General features: G+C 40.9%; 5 protein-coding genes across 5 annotated transcripts; 3 read left to right on the forward strand and 2 right to left on the reverse strand.

Annotated features, from left to right (window-relative positions):
• Nucleotides 1-1,206: 1,206 nt before the first annotated feature.
• On the reverse strand, nt 1,207-2,261 carry LOC109244900. The gene is made up of 2 exons (XM_019412059.1): nt 1,547-2,261; nt 1,207-1,496 (listed from the first exon to the last, which is right to left on the reverse strand). Exons 1-2 carry the CDS (start codon nt 2,259-2,261, stop codon nt 1,207-1,209), a joined length of 1,005 nt encoding a protein of 334 aa, XP_019267604.1.
• Nucleotides 2,262-2,290: 29 nt separating this feature from the next.
• LOC109244901 lies at nt 2,291-4,083 on the forward strand. The gene is made up of 5 exons (XM_019412060.1): nt 2,291-2,362; nt 2,448-2,545; nt 2,598-2,709; nt 3,363-3,796; nt 3,939-4,083. The coding sequence occupies exons 1-5, from the start codon at nt 2,291-2,293 to the stop codon at nt 4,081-4,083; spliced, it is 861 nt and encodes a 286-aa protein (XP_019267605.1).
• A 60-nt stretch (nt 4,084-4,143) lies between these two features.
• LOC109244902 (50S ribosomal protein L3-2, chloroplastic-like) lies at nt 4,144-11,102 on the forward strand. Its single transcript, XM_019412061.1, has 7 exons — nt 4,144-4,506; nt 6,696-6,751; nt 6,927-7,257; nt 7,655-7,864; nt 9,213-9,317; nt 9,828-9,941; nt 10,502-11,102. Exons 1-7 carry the CDS (start codon nt 4,144-4,146, stop codon nt 10,673-10,675), a joined length of 1,353 nt encoding a protein of 450 aa, XP_019267606.1. The 3' UTR covers nt 10,676-11,102.
• Nucleotides 11,103-11,666: 564 nt separating this feature from the next.
• LOC109244907 lies at nt 11,667-12,610 on the forward strand. The gene has a single exon (XM_019412064.1). It carries the CDS (start codon nt 11,809-11,811, stop codon nt 12,412-12,414), a length of 606 nt encoding a protein of 201 aa, XP_019267609.1. The 5' UTR covers nt 11,667-11,808; the 3' UTR covers nt 12,415-12,610.
• A 661-nt stretch (nt 12,611-13,271) lies between these two features.
• Nucleotides 13,272-16,392, reverse strand: LOC109244918 (protein NUCLEAR FUSION DEFECTIVE 4). The gene is made up of 3 exons (XM_019412087.1): nt 15,820-16,392; nt 14,096-14,997; nt 13,272-13,769 (listed from the first exon to the last, which is right to left on the reverse strand). Exons 1-3 carry the CDS (start codon nt 16,141-16,143, stop codon nt 13,304-13,306), a joined length of 1,692 nt encoding a protein of 563 aa, XP_019267632.1. The 5' UTR covers nt 16,144-16,392; the 3' UTR covers nt 13,272-13,303.
• Nucleotides 16,393-16,421: the final 29 nt, after the last annotated feature.

Genomic DNA, 16,421 nt, shown 5'->3' on the forward strand with positions numbered 1-16,421 from the left:
ATACTAATGATAGTAGTAGCAACAATCGTAAAAATTAGTAGCAAAAATAGGGTATTCAGTTTATTAGTAACTTAGAAGCTCAAGAAAATTAATTAGAAGAAAGGAGGGACAAAATTGGATGTCAACACCATCGATATGGGGTGTCATTGAAAATATGGTCTAAGCTTCCGTGAAGCTATAACCAATGCCAAGGCCACTTTTTCGAGGTGAGGGTACCTCGTTTCGGCGTCGACAAGAATTTTGCTAATATAATAGATCGGAGATTGCATACCTTTATCTTCGCATACTAGTACTGCGCTTACCGTGACCTCTGATACGGCTAAGTATACCAGGAGGCGTTCACTGTGTCCTTCTTTGGCGAGTAGCGGGGGCGAAGATAAGTACGGTTATAGTTCCCTTAAGGCCTCGATCCATTCTGCATTCCATTGGAGCCCGTTGTCCTTTTTAGCACGTTAAAGAACTTGTGACATCTGTCGGAGGATCGTGAGATGAACCTCGACAGGATAGCTATGCGGCCCGTCAATTTTTGCACCTGTTTCTTACTGGTTAACACTCCGGGTATTCCCTCAATGGCCTTGATTTGGTCAAGGTTGACCTCGATGCCTCTTTGTGAAGAAATCGAGGAACCTGCCTGAAGTTATGCCGAAGGCACATTTTTCCGAGTTCAGCTTCATGCCGTATTACCTTAGTATCCCGAAGGCTTCTTTCATGTGGTCGATGTGATCTTCCTTCCTTTTCGATTTGACCAACATGTCGTCTATGTAAACATCCATAGTTTTGCCGAGTTGGTCCTTGAACATTTTGGTTACCAATCTTTGATTAGTCGCCCCCGCGTTCTTTAAGCCAAATGGCATGACTCGATAAGAGTACGTTCCTTGATGGGTGATGAAAGTAGTCTTCTCCTGGTCCTCTTCCTCCATGAGGATTTGGTTGTAACCTGAGTAGGCGTCCAGGAAGCTCAACAACTCATGCCCTATTGTTGCGTCAATTAGCTGATCGATATGAGGCAAGGGAAAGGAGTCTTTTGGGCAGGCCTTGTTCAGGTTCGTGAAATCCACGCATATCCGCCACTTCCCGTTTTTATTTTTTACCATGACTACATTAGCGACCCATTGAGGATACTTTGATTCTCGGATGGAGCCGTTAGCGAGTAATTTATCCACTTCCTCGCTGACAGCCTCGTTGATTGCGGCATTGAATTTCTTCTTACTTGTCGTACTGGAGGTGGAAGGGATCGACGTTCAACTTGTGTTGTCCTTGGTGTTGTTCTCTTCCGTAGCCAAAATTGGCTCTTCCTCGATCACTCATCAACTCCTTCGGGTGCCCTTGGTGGAGCATGTTTACTACCTCTTGCCGTAGGGTTATGCAATCCTCAGTTTTGTGACCTCGCTCCTGATGGAATTCACAGAGGATGTTCGACTTTCGGTACTCGGGTCGGATTTCATCTTCTGCGGCCACTTCACCTTCGGGCCAAGCTTTTCTAGTGCGTACACTATCTCTGAAGGGGAAATATAAAAATTGTGAGCAGATAAGAGCGGAGGCATACCTCTTTCGTTTGACTGAGTCCCTGTATGTGGCCTGGACGGTCCTTCCGCTTGGCGAGGAGATGGTGGGACGGTTGTTCTGACATAAGGTTGCTGCCTATCTCGGTTGAGGCGAGGTCCTGACTGATCTCTTCGACCATCACTGCGACGATCTTTCCTCGTCTCTATTTGAACCGATGTTACACGTCGTATTGGGCTGTTAAGGCCGTCTTCCTCCGCTCTCACCTCGGCGCAGTAGGCGTTGTAAATTTCCTCCCGAGTGGTGGGAGGGTATTTCATGAGTCTGCTTAATAGTTTTCTTCTCGCTCTTGATCCATTCCTGTTCAACCCGTTCTGGAAAGCTGCTACACCCATTCCTTCCGATACATTTGGTAAGCTCATTCTTACCCTGTTAAACCAGGCTAAAAAGTCCCTGAGTCCCTCGCCAGGCAATTGCCTAACGGCGAATATATCATTTACTCTGGCTTTCGCTTTCTTAGCTCCGGCGTGGGCGATGACGAACTTGTCGGCCATTTCCTCGAATGTTGTTATAGATCGTGCTGGTAATTGTGAGTACCAAGTTAAGGCTCCTCCGGTTAAGGTCTCGCCAAACTTTTTTAGTAGCACTGACGGTACTTGCTCCTTTGAGAGGTCGTTTCCATTTACTGTTGTGACGTAGTGAATGATGTGATCTTCGGGATCCGTCGTGCCGTCATATATCTTCAAGTATGGCGGCATCTTGAATGTGTTGGGTATGGCATGTGGGGATGTCTCCTCGCTGTATGGTTGTTCGACGAATCGGCCCACATCCTGTTTTGGTAGCAGTTTTGGGGCGCCCGGTATTTTATCGACCCTTTCTTGATGCTCCCTCATCTGGTCGCGGAGTTCCTTGTTCTTGTTTTCTATTTCTTTTATTTTCTTTAGGATGAACGTGAGTGTGTCATTACCTGCATCAACGGCGGTGTGAGCGTTACCTGTCGGGGGAGCGGGTTGCTCATCGACGATCAATGTGGTATCCGTCTGTATGACGTTCCTACTTGACCATTGAGTGGGTTTGTCGAGTATGTTATTTAGAGTGCTTGTCAGCCATTCCTCCAGTAATTTTTCATTGCTGGTGGTGCTTCTTCGGCTGTGGATGTGGAAGCTCCTCTCTCACGCGAAGCAGTTACACTTCCATGTGGGGGAGGTGAGTCACTCCGCGGGGTGTAACACCCGGTGTTACATTCTCGGCGTCTTCTCTGCCATCCTCGTTGGTGGTGTTTAAGATGTTAGTAGTGACACCTATTATTGCTTTCTGTCCTTCATCTCCTTTCCCTGCCATTGTTAGTTTGTGCAGACAAGAAAAAGATGATTGTCCTTTATGATCTAGAAGAAACTAAATATTTTAACTGAAATACTCCCCACAGACGGCGCCAAATTGTTTGACCATAAAGTGCTGAGCCTTTTAGTTAAACCAATTAATGAAGAGATGAAGGATGAATCTTAGTTAAAAATAATAAATTCTAGATCAAATATCGTGAGAAGTTGGTGAGTAGAACAACGTTTGACAGTGTTAAACAACACGTTTGTATTTAATGAATGCTAATAAATATGATAACACAAATATGCAATAAATATAATAAGAAAGAATCTACCAACCAATTATTATATGACTCGGATGGATCTTTCCCCTGACAGCAAAGTGGAAAGAAGAGAAGAGAAGGTGGTGATAGAATCTTTGGATGAACAAAGATCAAGTAAAGTGCACTGGAATAAGATAGTCAACGAACAAGACAACTTTTGTACATTCTCTCAAGTCAACCTTTTACTGTAAACGTGATTAGTGCATATGCTCCTCAGGTAGGTTTGAACCCGGAGGTCAAGAAGCAATTTTGGGATGATTTGGACGAGATGGTGCGTAGTATCCCGCACACAGAGAAGTTGTTTATTGGCGGAGATTTCAGTGGTCATATTGGGGCTAGTGCTGGGGGTTATGATGATGTGCATGGCGGGTACGATTTTAGGGATAGTAATGAGGGAGGCAATTCACTGTTGGAGTTTGCTAGAGCTTTTGATTTGGTTATAGATAACTCGAGTTTCCTGAAGAGGGAAGAGCACCTGGTCACTTTTCGAAATTTAATGGGCAATACTCAGATTGATTATCTTCTCTGCAGGAAATGCGATAAAGGTTTGTGCACTGACTGCAAGGTCATCCCAAGTGAGCACCTCACAACCCTACATAGGCTCCTAGTTATGGACCTGGAGATCAAGAGGAGTAGGAGGAAGAGGGCGGGGTGAAGGCAACCTAAGATCAAGTTGGATAACTTGACCGAGGACAGAGATCAGGAGTTAGGGGAGAAGTTGTTGGCTATGAAGGCCTGGACGAGTATGGGGGACCAATCTAGTATGTGGTCAATGACTTGCGGATTGCATTAGGGTAGTTGCTGGAGAGGTCTTAAGGGTAACGAAGGGTTCTCCTGGGGGTCATAAAGGGGACTGGTGGTGGAATGGAGAGGTTCAAGGTAAAGTGGAAGCTAAGAAAGCTGCTTATTTGAAGCTAGTAGAGAGTACAAACGAGTAGGAAAAAAGGACTTATTAAGAGTGTTACATAAAGGCGAAGAAAGAGGCAAAGTTAGCAGTTATGACGGCTAAGAACGCAATGTTTGCTCGTCTGTACGAGGAGCTCGAGGTCAAAGGCGGGGACAAGAGGTTGTACCGGTTGGCCAAGGTGAGGGAGAGGAAAGCCCGTGACTTAGACCAAGTCAAGTGCATCAAGGACGAGGATGGCAAAGTGTTGATGGACGAGGCACTCATTAGGAGAAGGTGGCAGACATACTTCCATAAACTGTTGAATGAGGAGGGGGATAGACACATTGTGCTGGGTGAGTTGGAGCACTCCGAGAGTTGGCGAGATTTTGGGTATTGTAGGCGGATTATGGTGGAGGTGGAAGGGGCGATGCGTAAGATGTGCAGGGGCAGAGCAACGGGGCCAGACGAAATCCCGGTAGAATTCTGGAAGAGCGCGGGGCGGGCAGGTTTGGAGTGGCTCACTAGGTTGTTTAATGTTGTTTTTAAGACAAAGAAGATGCCCGAAGAATGGAGGTGGAGTACGATGGTTCCGCTTTACAAGAACAAGGGTGATATCCAAAATTGCAACAATTATAGGGGTATCAAGTTATTGAGTCACACTATGAAGGTTTCGGAGAGGGTGGTGGAGGCCAGGGTGAGGAGGTGCGTGTCTATTTTCGAGAATCAGTTTGGATTCATGCCGGGGCGTTCGACTATGGAAGCTATTCATCCGGTAAGGAGATTAGTGGAGCAGTACAGGGAGAGGAAGAAGGATTTGCATATGGTGTTTATTGACCTTGAGAAGGCACACGATAAAGTTCCGATGGAGGTTCTGTGGAGGTGTTTGGAGGTTAGCAGCGTCCCGGTAGCGTACATTAGGGTGATTAAGGATATGTACGATGATGCTAAGACTCGGGTGAGGACTGTGGGTGGTGACTCGGAGCATTTCCCTGTGGTGGCGGGGTTGCACCAGGGATCGACTCTTAGCCCATTTTTGTTTGCGTTGGCGATGGATGTACTGTCGCGTCACATCCAAGGGGAGGTGCCTTGGTACATGCTATTTGCCGATGATATAGCGTTGATTGATGAGACGCGTAGCGGAGTTAACGCGAGGTTAGAGGTTTAGAGACAGACCTTGGAGTCTATAGGTTTCAAACTAAGTAGAACCAAGACAGAATACTTGGAGTGCAAATTAAGTGAGACCCATGATGCAGATGTAGAGGTTAATCTTGATGGTCAAGTTATCTCCAAGAGAGCGAATTTTAAGTATCTCGGGTCTATTATCCAGGGTAACAGGGAGATTGACGAAGATGTCACACACGCATCGGATCGGGATGGATGAAGTGGAGGCTCGCTTCCGGTGTCCTATGTGATAGGAATGTGCCGTTAAGACTTAACGGTAAGTTTTATCGAGTGGTGGTTCGACCCGCTATGCTGTATGGGCTTGAATGTTGGCCAATCAAGAACTCCCACGTGCAGAAGATGAGAGTAGCATATATGAGGATGTTGAGATGGATGTGTGGGTGTACCCGTCGAGATAGGATTAAGAATGAAGCTATCCGGGACAGAGTGGGAGTAGCCTCCGTGGAGGACAAGATGCAAGAGTCGCGGTTGAGATGGTTTGGACATGTTAGGAGAAGAAGCATTGATGCCCCTGTCAGGAGGTGTGAGAGGTTGGCCATGGAGAGTTTGAGAAGGGGTCGAGGTAGGTCTAAGAAGTACTGGGGAGAAGTGATTAGGCAGGACATGGCGCTGCTTCAGGTTACTGAGGACATGACCCTTGATAGGAGGGTGTGGAGGTTGAGGATTAAGGTAGAAGGTTAGTAGGTAGTTTATATTGTTTATCGATAGACTTAGTAGCGTGCATGTCCCTTCATATTCTTAGATTTTTATTACGATATGTAATTTCGTTCGCCTCAGGTATTGTATTCCCTGTTGCTATTATTTGATACTACTTATCCTTTATCTCTCCCTTTTTTCTCTTCCATCTTTCTTCCTTCCTTGCTTCCCTCTTCTTCTTCTTGCCCTTCCTGAGCCGAGGGTCTATTGGAAACAACCTCTCTACCTGCATTAGGTAGGGGTAAGGTCTGCGTACAGACTACCCTCCCCAGACCCCACATGTTGGGATCAAACTGGATTTGTTGTTGTTGTTGTCTCAAGTCAACCTTTTACAATATGTTTTTCTCAGAAAGTGAAGATCCCCTCTTATTCTCTATCTCTTTTTATTTATAGGAGGTATTTCCAAGAAACCCTAATAAATACAAAAGTAAGGAATATTCAGAGGAGTATTCCTTGTATTCATTCCTAAGTCTATCCTACCGTTACTCTTGTAACCCAATTGTCTGTCCTCGACTATGCTCCCCTTGAAGATGGCTTTCCACTATTACGCCATGGTCGACCCCGTCCTCGATCCTGTATTTAGCTATTATCAAGTTGCCAAATTTAGACAAATACAATATCATCAATTTTAAATTAGCAGAAACTTAGTCCTTAATTTTAAATTAGCAACTCAAAAAATTGGCTAATTTTTAAACAGAGTATAAATTTTGAATATTTTTTAAATAGTGGGCTTAAAAATGGCTACGGCTCGCTTCGCCCGCAGCCCTAACTCCAAAGGCCCTTTAGACTTCACTCTTCACTGTTCTCTTCAGTTGTTGTCGTCGCCGACCAGTCTTGCCGAGGTAAGATTAGGTTGATAGCTCTATTTTTTGTTGCCGCTGCATCTCCGGTTATGTTGCTTGGATTCAAATTGCATTACTAGACTTTTTTCTCTTCATGTTTTAAAGAAAAATGCTGTGAAATTGCTAGTACTATAACATTGTTTTGTATCTTCTCCATTCTTATTTTCCCATACAGACAGAAGGAGGTAGAGGGAGAAAAAGGAGAAAGAGAACTCCTCAATTCAATGGCGAGAAGCCTCATTTCTCATGTCCGTATCCTCTTCTCAGAAACCCAGTTAAGAACTTTCAGTAGCCAAGTGGAGGAACTAAGGAATCGGATTATAGAAGGAAAACCTAGGATCATGACTCCAAACTCGAAACGGACAGGAGCAATAGCCGTAAAATGTGGAATGACAGCACTCTGGGACAAATGGGGGGAACGCCTCCCCATCACCATCCTTTGGCTTGACGATAACATTGTTTCTCAGGTCAAAACCCCGGAGAAAGAAGGCATCTCTGCCCTACAGGTGAATTAATTATGCTAACTTCTTAAAGACTGAATCTTTGTCCCCATAAAAAAAAATGAAAACTAGAATAAGAAATATTTTGTTAGTGTATGATATGCTGACTGTTACCAGTTTATCTGCCCCCATAATTCAAATGCATCACTGAAATAGTTTTCTTATTTTTGTAATTAATGTGTCATTGTACTCGTTGTGACGACTTTGTGAATGTGTTTTCAAGCCTGAAATTGATATTTTGGTGGCTTTTAAACTCGATATTGGTTGAGTAATTTCTTTACAAAATCGACCAAAATCAGTAAATAAAGATATTTTGGTTGAATAAATGACTTTAAGGACTGCATGAATTACTCTTTATGCTATAGATTGTTATTTAATTGATCTTTATTATGGTGTTAGTTAGATTGGGTGTGCTCACAAAAAGGAGAAGCATTTGACAAAACCTGAAGTAGGTCATTTTAGAGCACAAGGTGTGCCCATGAAGAGAAAGTTGAAGGAATTTCCAGTTACCGAAGATGCTCTTCTTCCTGGTGGAACAAGCATCAGTGTCCGCCATTTCGTTCCTGGCCAGTATGTGGATGTTACTGGAATTACAAGAGGAAAAGGTTTTCAGGTGTGGAGTAATCTTGATTGTGTTTATTGTTTGATATATCTTATTGATTGCTTTTTACCTGGTATGGACTACTCACTTCGCTATATTAAATGAAAATTGCACTTACCATATAAAAAAAAAATGAAAATTGAGTTAACGCTTTATATAAGCAAAAATGTTTTCTACACTTCTATATTTTTCTTGACTGTTTAGCGATCTACTGTACCGACTAAAGGGCTTCTCGTATGTGGCATGTTGGAAGACCCTTCATCCATTTTGTGCTGGTATGAGTGTTACGGGTTTTCATGTTATTGGTTCTCGATCGCGCCATCTGCTTTGGTCCAGATATCTATTGAGAGAAGTAGGTAGAACTGCTAATTGTTTTAGGACTCCAGAAGACAGTAAGACATAATTATCAAAAGAAAGTGAAGTTTTTTTCACTAATGAGTGCCTAGAACTTCATCAATAAAAATGCAATAAGGAGGTGGTACTTCCATGTTCAGTATCAATATATACAAGTTGCTCTAACCAAGAATGAATTGTCTATCAACTATGCACTCCTTGGAAGGTTCTCTTATCGCTCTCTAGCAAAGTAGTTCAATCAAGAATTCCACAAAGTTCGGATAGGGATTATTTATGAAAAGGTCGCCCAAAGAAAAGCTGAAAAGGAAATCTAATTTTTTGGTTGACCAGAGTTTTTAGACGACTTGTTTACTTAGCTACCTTTCTTAAATTATTTTGAACTTAGATCAATACAAGGGAAAAATACATGTGTGAAATACTTATGAAAATACTCATTCTGTCGTCTGTCCTTAACTGATTGACCGGCTTGATCAATATTAGGTCTAGCTTCAACCTATCAAAACTTGGTGCTATTTTCTTCCTACTCCATTATGACTATTATGGTGGCATACAAATTCTATTCAAATAAGTGATTTCTGAAAAGGCCACATGGTAATTAAACCTTGAGTCATTATTTTTTCTTTTAGGCAGTTAGTTTGAGTGATAGACTTACAATATTATTGGACTTCAAAGTGGCGGTTTGAAACCAAGTCGTTGTACTTCATTGAGTGTTTCATAGACCACACAACCTGAATTTTTCAAATTTTGTTGCCTATTGAGCATTTCTTAATCTTCATGGCAGTTTTTTAACAGAAGTAGTAACGTTTACTACGGTCATGTTATATTGGATATCAGCTCTCTAACCATTAGCTAATGGTAGAAATATTTTTTTGTTTGTATAACAAAATTCCACCTTTCTACTTTGTCTTCCACCTCTTATGCAAATTAATTGTTAGTGTTGTCTCACTCTTGGAGGGTATATCTCGTTTATGAACTGTACTAAAGATGGGGAATTTCATGTGTGTAGGGTGGGATGAAAAGATGGGGGTTTAAAGGTATGCCTGCATCACATGGTGCTTCATTATCCCACAGAAGTATTGGTTCGACAGGTCAAAGAGATGCTCCAGGAAAGGTAGGTATTACCTTTTCTTCAATTTTATTTACTAAATTACTAACTTACAGTGCATGAGTTTTATTTTACCAAAATTACGCTGTACAGAATTTTGAAAACCCCACCCCTCCTAAAAAAAATTAGGGCAGGATTGGGCTTATAAAAGAGTAACCATTCTTTTGTACACGCAATTATTTCTTGTCTCTGAGTTTTCTGCTACGTTATTTCTAATAAACTATGGGTCACTTCGAGAAGTATGCCCATGCAATCCTCCGTCATGTCGTTGAGTTTGACCTTCATGTAGTCTAAATTATTTTTAACAGCCTGTGATATTCTAAATTAGTTGGGAACTTTAACCTCTCATCTGGGCCAGATAACTCTTACTGAAGTTGCATTTGATATCCTTAATTAGCTGCTCATTTTGCTAAATATTTGATTTGAAGTAAACGAACAGTTGCTTTTGGATAGTGCTGTCGTGGAATCTAGTTAATGTTACGAGCTTCTGCTTAATTTGTATTTTTTCCTTTAAAGGTATTTAAAGGGAGAAAGATGCCTGGGCGCATGGGTGGAGTGCAACGAACTGTTAAAAATGTTTGGGTCTACAAGATTGATCCTGCCAGAAACTTGATGTGGGTCAAAGGCCAGGCAAGAATTTGAAACCCTTTTCGTTTCCTTTTAAACTTGAAACAAGTAGGTATGAGAGTTATCACATTGTACTCATAATTTGATTATAATTCTCTTTCTTGTGCAATCGTTCAGATGAAATTCTATGCGTTCAAACTCAATTTGACTAAAAGAGTTGGTAATTTATCAAAATAAAAAAAATAAAGAGATGGAGAGAGAGAGAGAGAGAGCTAGTTGGCAGTGTAACATCAGCAATCAACATTGTTAATCCCCATGTATGCTTTCTAATGAATATTAGTCACCAATAAAAAACTGAGTAGTCTGCAAATATATGGGAACTAAGCGGGGTGGGGGGTCACTGTTCCTTCTTGAGGTAACTACGAGTTTAAGTCCGGAGAAAGGTGTCATTTCAATCTCTTACATGGAACTGTGATAAAACTGCTTTGATCTTGTAAAGAGTGCGAAATTCTTCAGTATGATGCCAGTCCTTGCTCAGTTATACGGGTCGATAACTCAGAGCCAGTGAAGGTAACTTTGTGTTCATACTGAAGACATACATTATAATGTAACTCCCTTTTCAGGTTCCGGGAGCTGAAGGTAACTTTGTGTTCATCAAAGATTCTGTGTACAAGAAGCCAGATATTTCAACGCTTCCATTTCCCACGTACTTTGCCCCAGAAGATGAAGACCAAGCTGATTTGGAACCACTAGTGGCGGATCTTGGTGGTACAGACCCGTTTATGGCTGCTGATTAGTTGCAGGCAACCTAGCTGCGGACTAAGGCATTTTCATTGTCCGTTCTTTTGCCTTTTTATTTTCTTTAACAAGAAGCAGTGAAGTGGTTTTGCATGGGCAGGGCCTTGTTGAGAAGGAACTTATTTGTAGTAGTATTTTCACAGTTTCTCTGGCTGATGGCATTCAACTCAAGTAGTAATTTTTTGAGTTGTAGTACAAATTTTAGCTACTTCTTGTTGAATAGGGCGAAATGTTGTTATAGCATGATTCAACACCTCATCCAGGGAAGTTGTACAGGCACAGTCTGATTTTGTTGTTGCTGGATGACTAGAGCTAATAAAAGAAATGTGAATGGAGAGTTATAAACGACAATAGTTTGTCATTTTACTTGTATTCGGATTCAAAGCTCTACCTTTGTTGGTCTCAAATAAAGTGTTTTTGACATGACTAGGTGGTCTCAATGGTATTGTAACTTTAGCCTAATCTTTGTGTCCAATGTTGAATGCAACAATAGCAGAAATCCAAATTCTTCAAACAAGCTTGCCAGAAAGGTTTAATTGAGCAATTATGTAAATGTTGCTCATGGCGACTGATTAAATCGTACATCGAAGTGATATTGAGAAATTATAAGCATTGAGGGGTCCATAGGAAAGCTTCTTCAACCAAATCAGGAACTATAATATGACCAAGACAACTATCACATAAAATGTTGTGAAATTGTTAAACTAACACTAATTTCCTCCACTAGTTAAAAATAGACTTCTAATCACCAGCCCAATCTCTCTATTTCCTTTCTTTATTCATTATTAATGGGAAATGACAGTTTGCAAATAAATTCATTTTTTGGATAATTTGAAGTCCATAAGAAACCATCTTCTAAGCCGTGACTGGTGGCAGAAATCCTCACTTGTGCAGGTATGAAAAGTCTGATCAAACTTATGGACTTGTGGTCTATTCTTAAAAGGAACATAGTCTTAATTAGTTCACGGGTCCTTCCTCTTTTGTCACTCTCACCTTCAACTACCATTTACTTCCAATCAAACCAACTCTTATGAAAACCTCAACTCCTTAAAATTTGGCTAACTCCAACATCTTGGTTTTCCTTTAACACTCTCCATCTTCAACAATAATCACACACATATACTGAAAGACCATGGACTGGTTTTCATGGCTCTCTAAAACTAGTCTTGACCCTTCTCTTATTTATGACTATGCTCTTGTTTTTGCTCAAAACGAACTTGATCAAGATGATATAGAATATTTCAACCATGAATTTCTTCAGAGTATGGGCATTTCAATAGCCAAACATAGGCTAGAAATCCTCAAGCTAGCTAGGAAGGAAAATAGCAGAAGCTCAAGAATCCATATCTTGCGGTTTATTTTAGCAATCAAACAAGCAAAGCAACAACTTGCTAAGCGCTGGAGTACGTGGACTCATCGACCAGATTCAAGTGCCCTGCTGCCCCTGAGAAATTACAGTTCAAGATGGAAAGCATCTATGCTGAAGAGGAATAACAGATTAACTGCAGCTAAACAAGAAAGGCCAGTAATGCAGAGTACTAATGCTACTCCTAATCAAGGTAGGTTAATGATGCTCACAAATAGGAGTCCCAATCTCATGATAGATTATTCTGATAGTTGGATTAGCAGTTCTTCAAGCTCTCCAGTTGAGGGTTTTCGCGATGATGAAGACATGGATGTCATTTACAGTGAAGAGATTAAGTGGGATGCAATGTTTCAAGACTTGAAACCTACTTAAGTTCTTGGAACTCTTTACATCTACTTGAATTGAAATGATGAGGGATTTGCTAGTTAAACTATCCTCATGATTTTCCTTCGTTTAGATACCTTTCAGTGGTCTCTGGAATTGTTGCATTATATTTTTCTGAACTAATTCCTGTAAGCAGCAGAATGTAGTGTTTTAGTAACTTATTTTACCATACAAATTTTCTTCATACTCCATTATGGCTATTATGGTGGCATACAAATTCTATTCAAATAATAATTGATTTCTCAAAAGGCCATATGGTAATTAAATCTTGAGTCATAGTTTTTTCTTTTTAGCATTTAGTTAAGAATGTAAAATTTTCAGCAAGTTCACTCTCGCAATAAAGTGGCAAATCCCCCTTCCTCCCTACCTATCGGGCTGCTCTGTCTCCTCTCCCTCATTTCTCTTATGATAACAGTGGTGTCCGACCAGCTGCCCACCAAAGCTTAGGTAGATGGAAAAACAGGCAGGGGGGAAGGAAGGGGATTCACCACCTTACTTGACTACCAGTTGTTAGCACTGTTAAGCAGCTCATACTAAGGATAAAAAGCTAATACTATACATCACTACATTTTCAGAATCAGCCAATAAGATTTACTTAATGAACAATAACAATTTGCAGGCAATTCAATGCACTATTTATTTCCTGATATAGAAGCCTCAAGCTGTCCCCAAAAATTATTACGAAATCAACACTAGTACATCTTACTAAGACATCAACTATTGGTTTCATCCAGAGGAACATGATGGAAGCCACATTCATTTAGAGCACACTTCCAGTTATATTCTCAGTTGAGGACATGGCTCTTTAAAACAGGTAAAACTCTAGTTATAACTTGAAGTTAGCATTGAACGATTAATTAAAGTAATGCATTACCAATCAGTGATCAGAATCCTGGGCCACACGGAAAGAACCAGCAGCATACAACATCTGGTAAACTGGTCTAATTCTGATGGTCAAGATCATGCTCAAGAATGCGCCAAAGGCACAAACTCCTGCTAAAGCCAGGAATGTGAGTCTAAAGCAATTTGCGCCCAGACAGTGGGGTCCTTGTTGCTTTCCTGCCTCTGCGTCATAGACATAACCAGCCAGTAGACCAGAAAACAGAAGTGCTCCGATAGGGTTGCCGAGCTGCATGAAGTTGAATATTATACCAAAATGTTTCAAGCCAAAAAGCTCAGAGGCAGTTGGAATCATGACACCAAACTGAACACCGAAGCAAATTCCTAGCAACGCGGTCGCAGCATAGAGAGTACCACTCAGAGCTGAAGCATACAGAAGGAATGTTAAAATCATGATGATTTGTGTTATCATCATCCAAAATGTCCGTGGAATTGTTTTTGACCTGCAATAGACATGATACAAGTGTTAATTATTGGTCACAATCAAACCAGACAGCGACCTAGCAATCATCAATTCAAGTCATTCTTGAAGTTAGCATTGAACGATTAATTAAAGTAATGCATTACCAATTATGAGAATGAGGAGCTAGCAACCATGAAGATGGATATATTTAAAGCTAGTAATACTATCATTTAAGAAAAGTCAAAAAAATAAAAGCACTTTATTCCCTAGCCCGCAGCCAAGTGAGCAAGAGAGAGAACTTCAGCGCACTAGCCACCGTCCTTCTTGAGAAACAAAGAAAATAGGTGGAAGAAGTCAGATTATTACCTCACGAAGTGTTCAGAAACAACACCTGCCCCAAGACGGCCCAAGAAATTGCAGAAGCTGAACAAACTCAGCAATATCGTTGTGTCATTTACACCAAGTGCAACTCCAATCTGTGCTAAATTATTAAGAACAGTTACGCCAGACCCAACACCCAGGAAGTATACTACCCACAGAAGCCAGAAGTCAGCTTTAACAACAGCTTCACGAAACTTGAAGTCTTCCCCTCTTCTAGGTTTCCTTTTCTTCTTCACTGCACCCTCGCCCTCGGCCAGCAGCATGTCCACCTCAGAAACATCTTCACCTTCATGAAAGCTCCCAAGGTCTGCTTCTGATGAAATTGGAGTTAATAAGGACGCTGTTTGGCTGGAACTGACTTCTTCTTCAGTCAAATTGTTTGAGGAACCATCTAATTTTCCAGATCTCTTATGAAGAGACGGAAACAGTGTCATCTTCACAGGAATTGCTAGAGGAGACATCAAGAAAATAACCATTACTCCAGCAAGAATATAGGAGATGGAACTATTTAGAGATAGCGTGCTCTTCAAAATTGTTGTAGTGAGAAGATAAACTGCAAGCAAGAGATTTGCTGCTTGTGTGAAAAGAAAATGGACATGCTCTGAGGAATCCTCGCCGGAAGCTGGTGTGCAAGCCCGGATAAAGTACATCATGACCAAACAGATGATGGGAATTCCCAATGCTAGAAAGAGCAATAACTCCGAAGCTGAATCGTTAAGAACCATAGCAAAGATCTCTGTGAAAACTGCACCACTCAGACCAACATAACCTTTCAGTATTCCAGCAACAGTGCCTCTACTGAGAGGGAAGTTCCTCATATTGGTGACAAGTACCGCTGTGCCCATCCATGCACTGCTGTTTGTAGCAACCACCAGTGCAAGCCAAAGCTGCCATTCAATCAGATATGCACAAAGATAACAACGTGAAACAAGTTCTGTACTATGTGAACAAGTTCTGTAGAACACACAAGCCCAAATTTTGCTATAAAGCTGTTAACAAAGTAAAATGTCAAAACACGGAAATTATGTCAATGGAAGTTATATCAAGAAGTGAGCCTTTAGAAGGATCAGAACATTGCACTCATGTTCAAACATTTCAATCTCCTCATTAGAAGAATCTCTAGACTTCTAAAAGATTACTGAAGTTCTAATAACAATAGTGAAATGACACACCTACTAGAAATGGTTGGTGACACTTGGTGTTTCCTCCAATTATTCCTCAACTATCTATACCAGTCCAAATGATGAAAAGAAAATATCTATTCCAAGCCAACTTTCTCAACAAAAAAAAAATCTATTCCATGCCAAACTGAACATGAACTCGTACAACACAGATTAACAGAAAAATTCAAGTCACATGCATTTACTAAGGTAAAAAAACCCTCACAATCAAAGAGTCGTGGTTGGGGGGTTTAAAGCTACAATGTAAAAGTCAAAATCCCATACCTTATGACTAGATATAAGGTAGAGTACCAAAATTTATCCTATTATCCCCAGCATCAGCATTCACTCATAATTTCTGTATCAGACTAAACAATTCTACAGCTTCAGGAGACAAAACATGAAATAAATTATAGCGCAATCTTTGGAATTAGAATAAATATAGATAGAATTGAGATATATTATGAGGACGCCCCCAAGACGTCTGTAACAATAAGATACTTGAACTAGAAAAAGAAAGAGAGAAAGAAAAAGAAATCAAGAACTCACAACCCAATAAGGCAAGGAGAGCACAGTTTGGCTAACAGAAAGCCAAAGAACGCCATAGCCAAAGAAAGAAAGGCAAACGCCAACAAGCAAAATAACCCAAGGTGGGAGCTTGTTGCAAGCTATGCCTGGAAGAATGCCAACGTTCTCCCCAATATCATTAGCAACTCCAATAATAGTCAACTGTTGCTGACTAAAACCCAACACTGATTTCAAAGCAGGGGAATAGAGTGGGAAAGTGTAAGCGTTACCAGCTGCTATTTGTACCCAAACAGCAGCAGCAAGTCCTACCCATGGTGGTCTGCTCCCTTCTTTTAGGACAGCCATAATAGAATTTGGAATCAGAGTTTCAAAAAATCTAAACTTGTTAAAGGCGATGTTGTCATTATTGTAAGACCAACTTGAAATGGACCAACTGGTTATTTCCTTGAGAATGAAGACAGTGCAAGGTATTGTCTTTAAAACTGGGAAACGTGGACAAATTGGATTTTAAAAACTAAGGCATGTAGTATGAGAAATGTGTTATGAAATAATAAAAGAAGAACAAGAGTATTGTAGAGAAAAGTAGGGAGAGAGTAATTCTTATTAATTTTGGAATGAATTAC

Source organism: Nicotiana attenuata, unplaced genomic scaffold (genome assembly GCF_001879085.1).
Source record: "Nicotiana attenuata strain UT unplaced genomic scaffold, NIATTr2, whole genome shotgun sequence".
NCBI classification, from domain to species: Eukaryota; Viridiplantae; Streptophyta; class Magnoliopsida; order Solanales; family Solanaceae; genus Nicotiana; species Nicotiana attenuata.

Bases quoted from the DNA above. Each gene is read 5' to 3' on its own strand.
- LOC109244900 (XM_019412059.1), bottom strand. From the start codon at position 2,261: ATGCCGCCATACTTGAAGATATATGACGGCACGACGGATCCCGAAGAT. The intron at 1,497-1,546 runs GTATGCCTCCGC...TCCCCTTCAGAG, and splicing joins GACTCAGTCAAACGAAAGAG to ATAGTGTACGCACTAGAAAA.
- LOC109244901 (XM_019412060.1), top strand. From the start codon at position 2,291: ATGTCTCCTCGCTGTATGGTTGTTCGACGAATCGGCCCACATCCTGTT. The intron at 2,546-2,597 runs GTATGACGTTCC...TATGTTATTTAG, and splicing joins GATCAATGTGGTATCCGTCT to AGTGCTTGTCAGCCATTCCT. The intron at 2,710-3,362 runs GTGAGTCACTCC...TATGCTCCTCAG, and splicing joins TACACTTCCATGTGGGGGAG to GTAGGTTTGAACCCGGAGGT.
- LOC109244902 (XM_019412061.1), top strand. From the start codon at position 4,144: ATGACGGCTAAGAACGCAATGTTTGCTCGTCTGTACGAGGAGCTCGAG. The intron at 6,752-6,926 runs GTAAGATTAGGT...TTTCCCATACAG, and splicing joins CGCCGACCAGTCTTGCCGAG to ACAGAAGGAGGTAGAGGGAG. The intron at 7,865-9,212 runs GTGTGGAGTAAT...TCATGTGTGTAG, and splicing joins CAAGAGGAAAAGGTTTTCAG to GGTGGGATGAAAAGATGGGG.
- LOC109244907 (XM_019412064.1), top strand. From the start codon at position 11,809: ATGGACTGGTTTTCATGGCTCTCTAAAACTAGTCTTGACCCTTCTCTT.
- LOC109244918 (XM_019412087.1), bottom strand. From the start codon at position 16,143: ATGGCTGTCCTAAAAGAAGGGAGCAGACCACCATGGGTAGGACTTGCT. The intron at 14,998-15,819 runs GTGAGTTCTTGA...ATTGAATGGCAG, and splicing joins TCTCCTTGCCTTATTGGGTT to CTTTGGCTTGCACTGGTGGT. The intron at 13,770-14,095 runs GTAATAATCTGA...TGTCTATTGCAG, and splicing joins GTTTCTGAACACTTCGTGAG to GTCAAAAACAATTCCACGGA.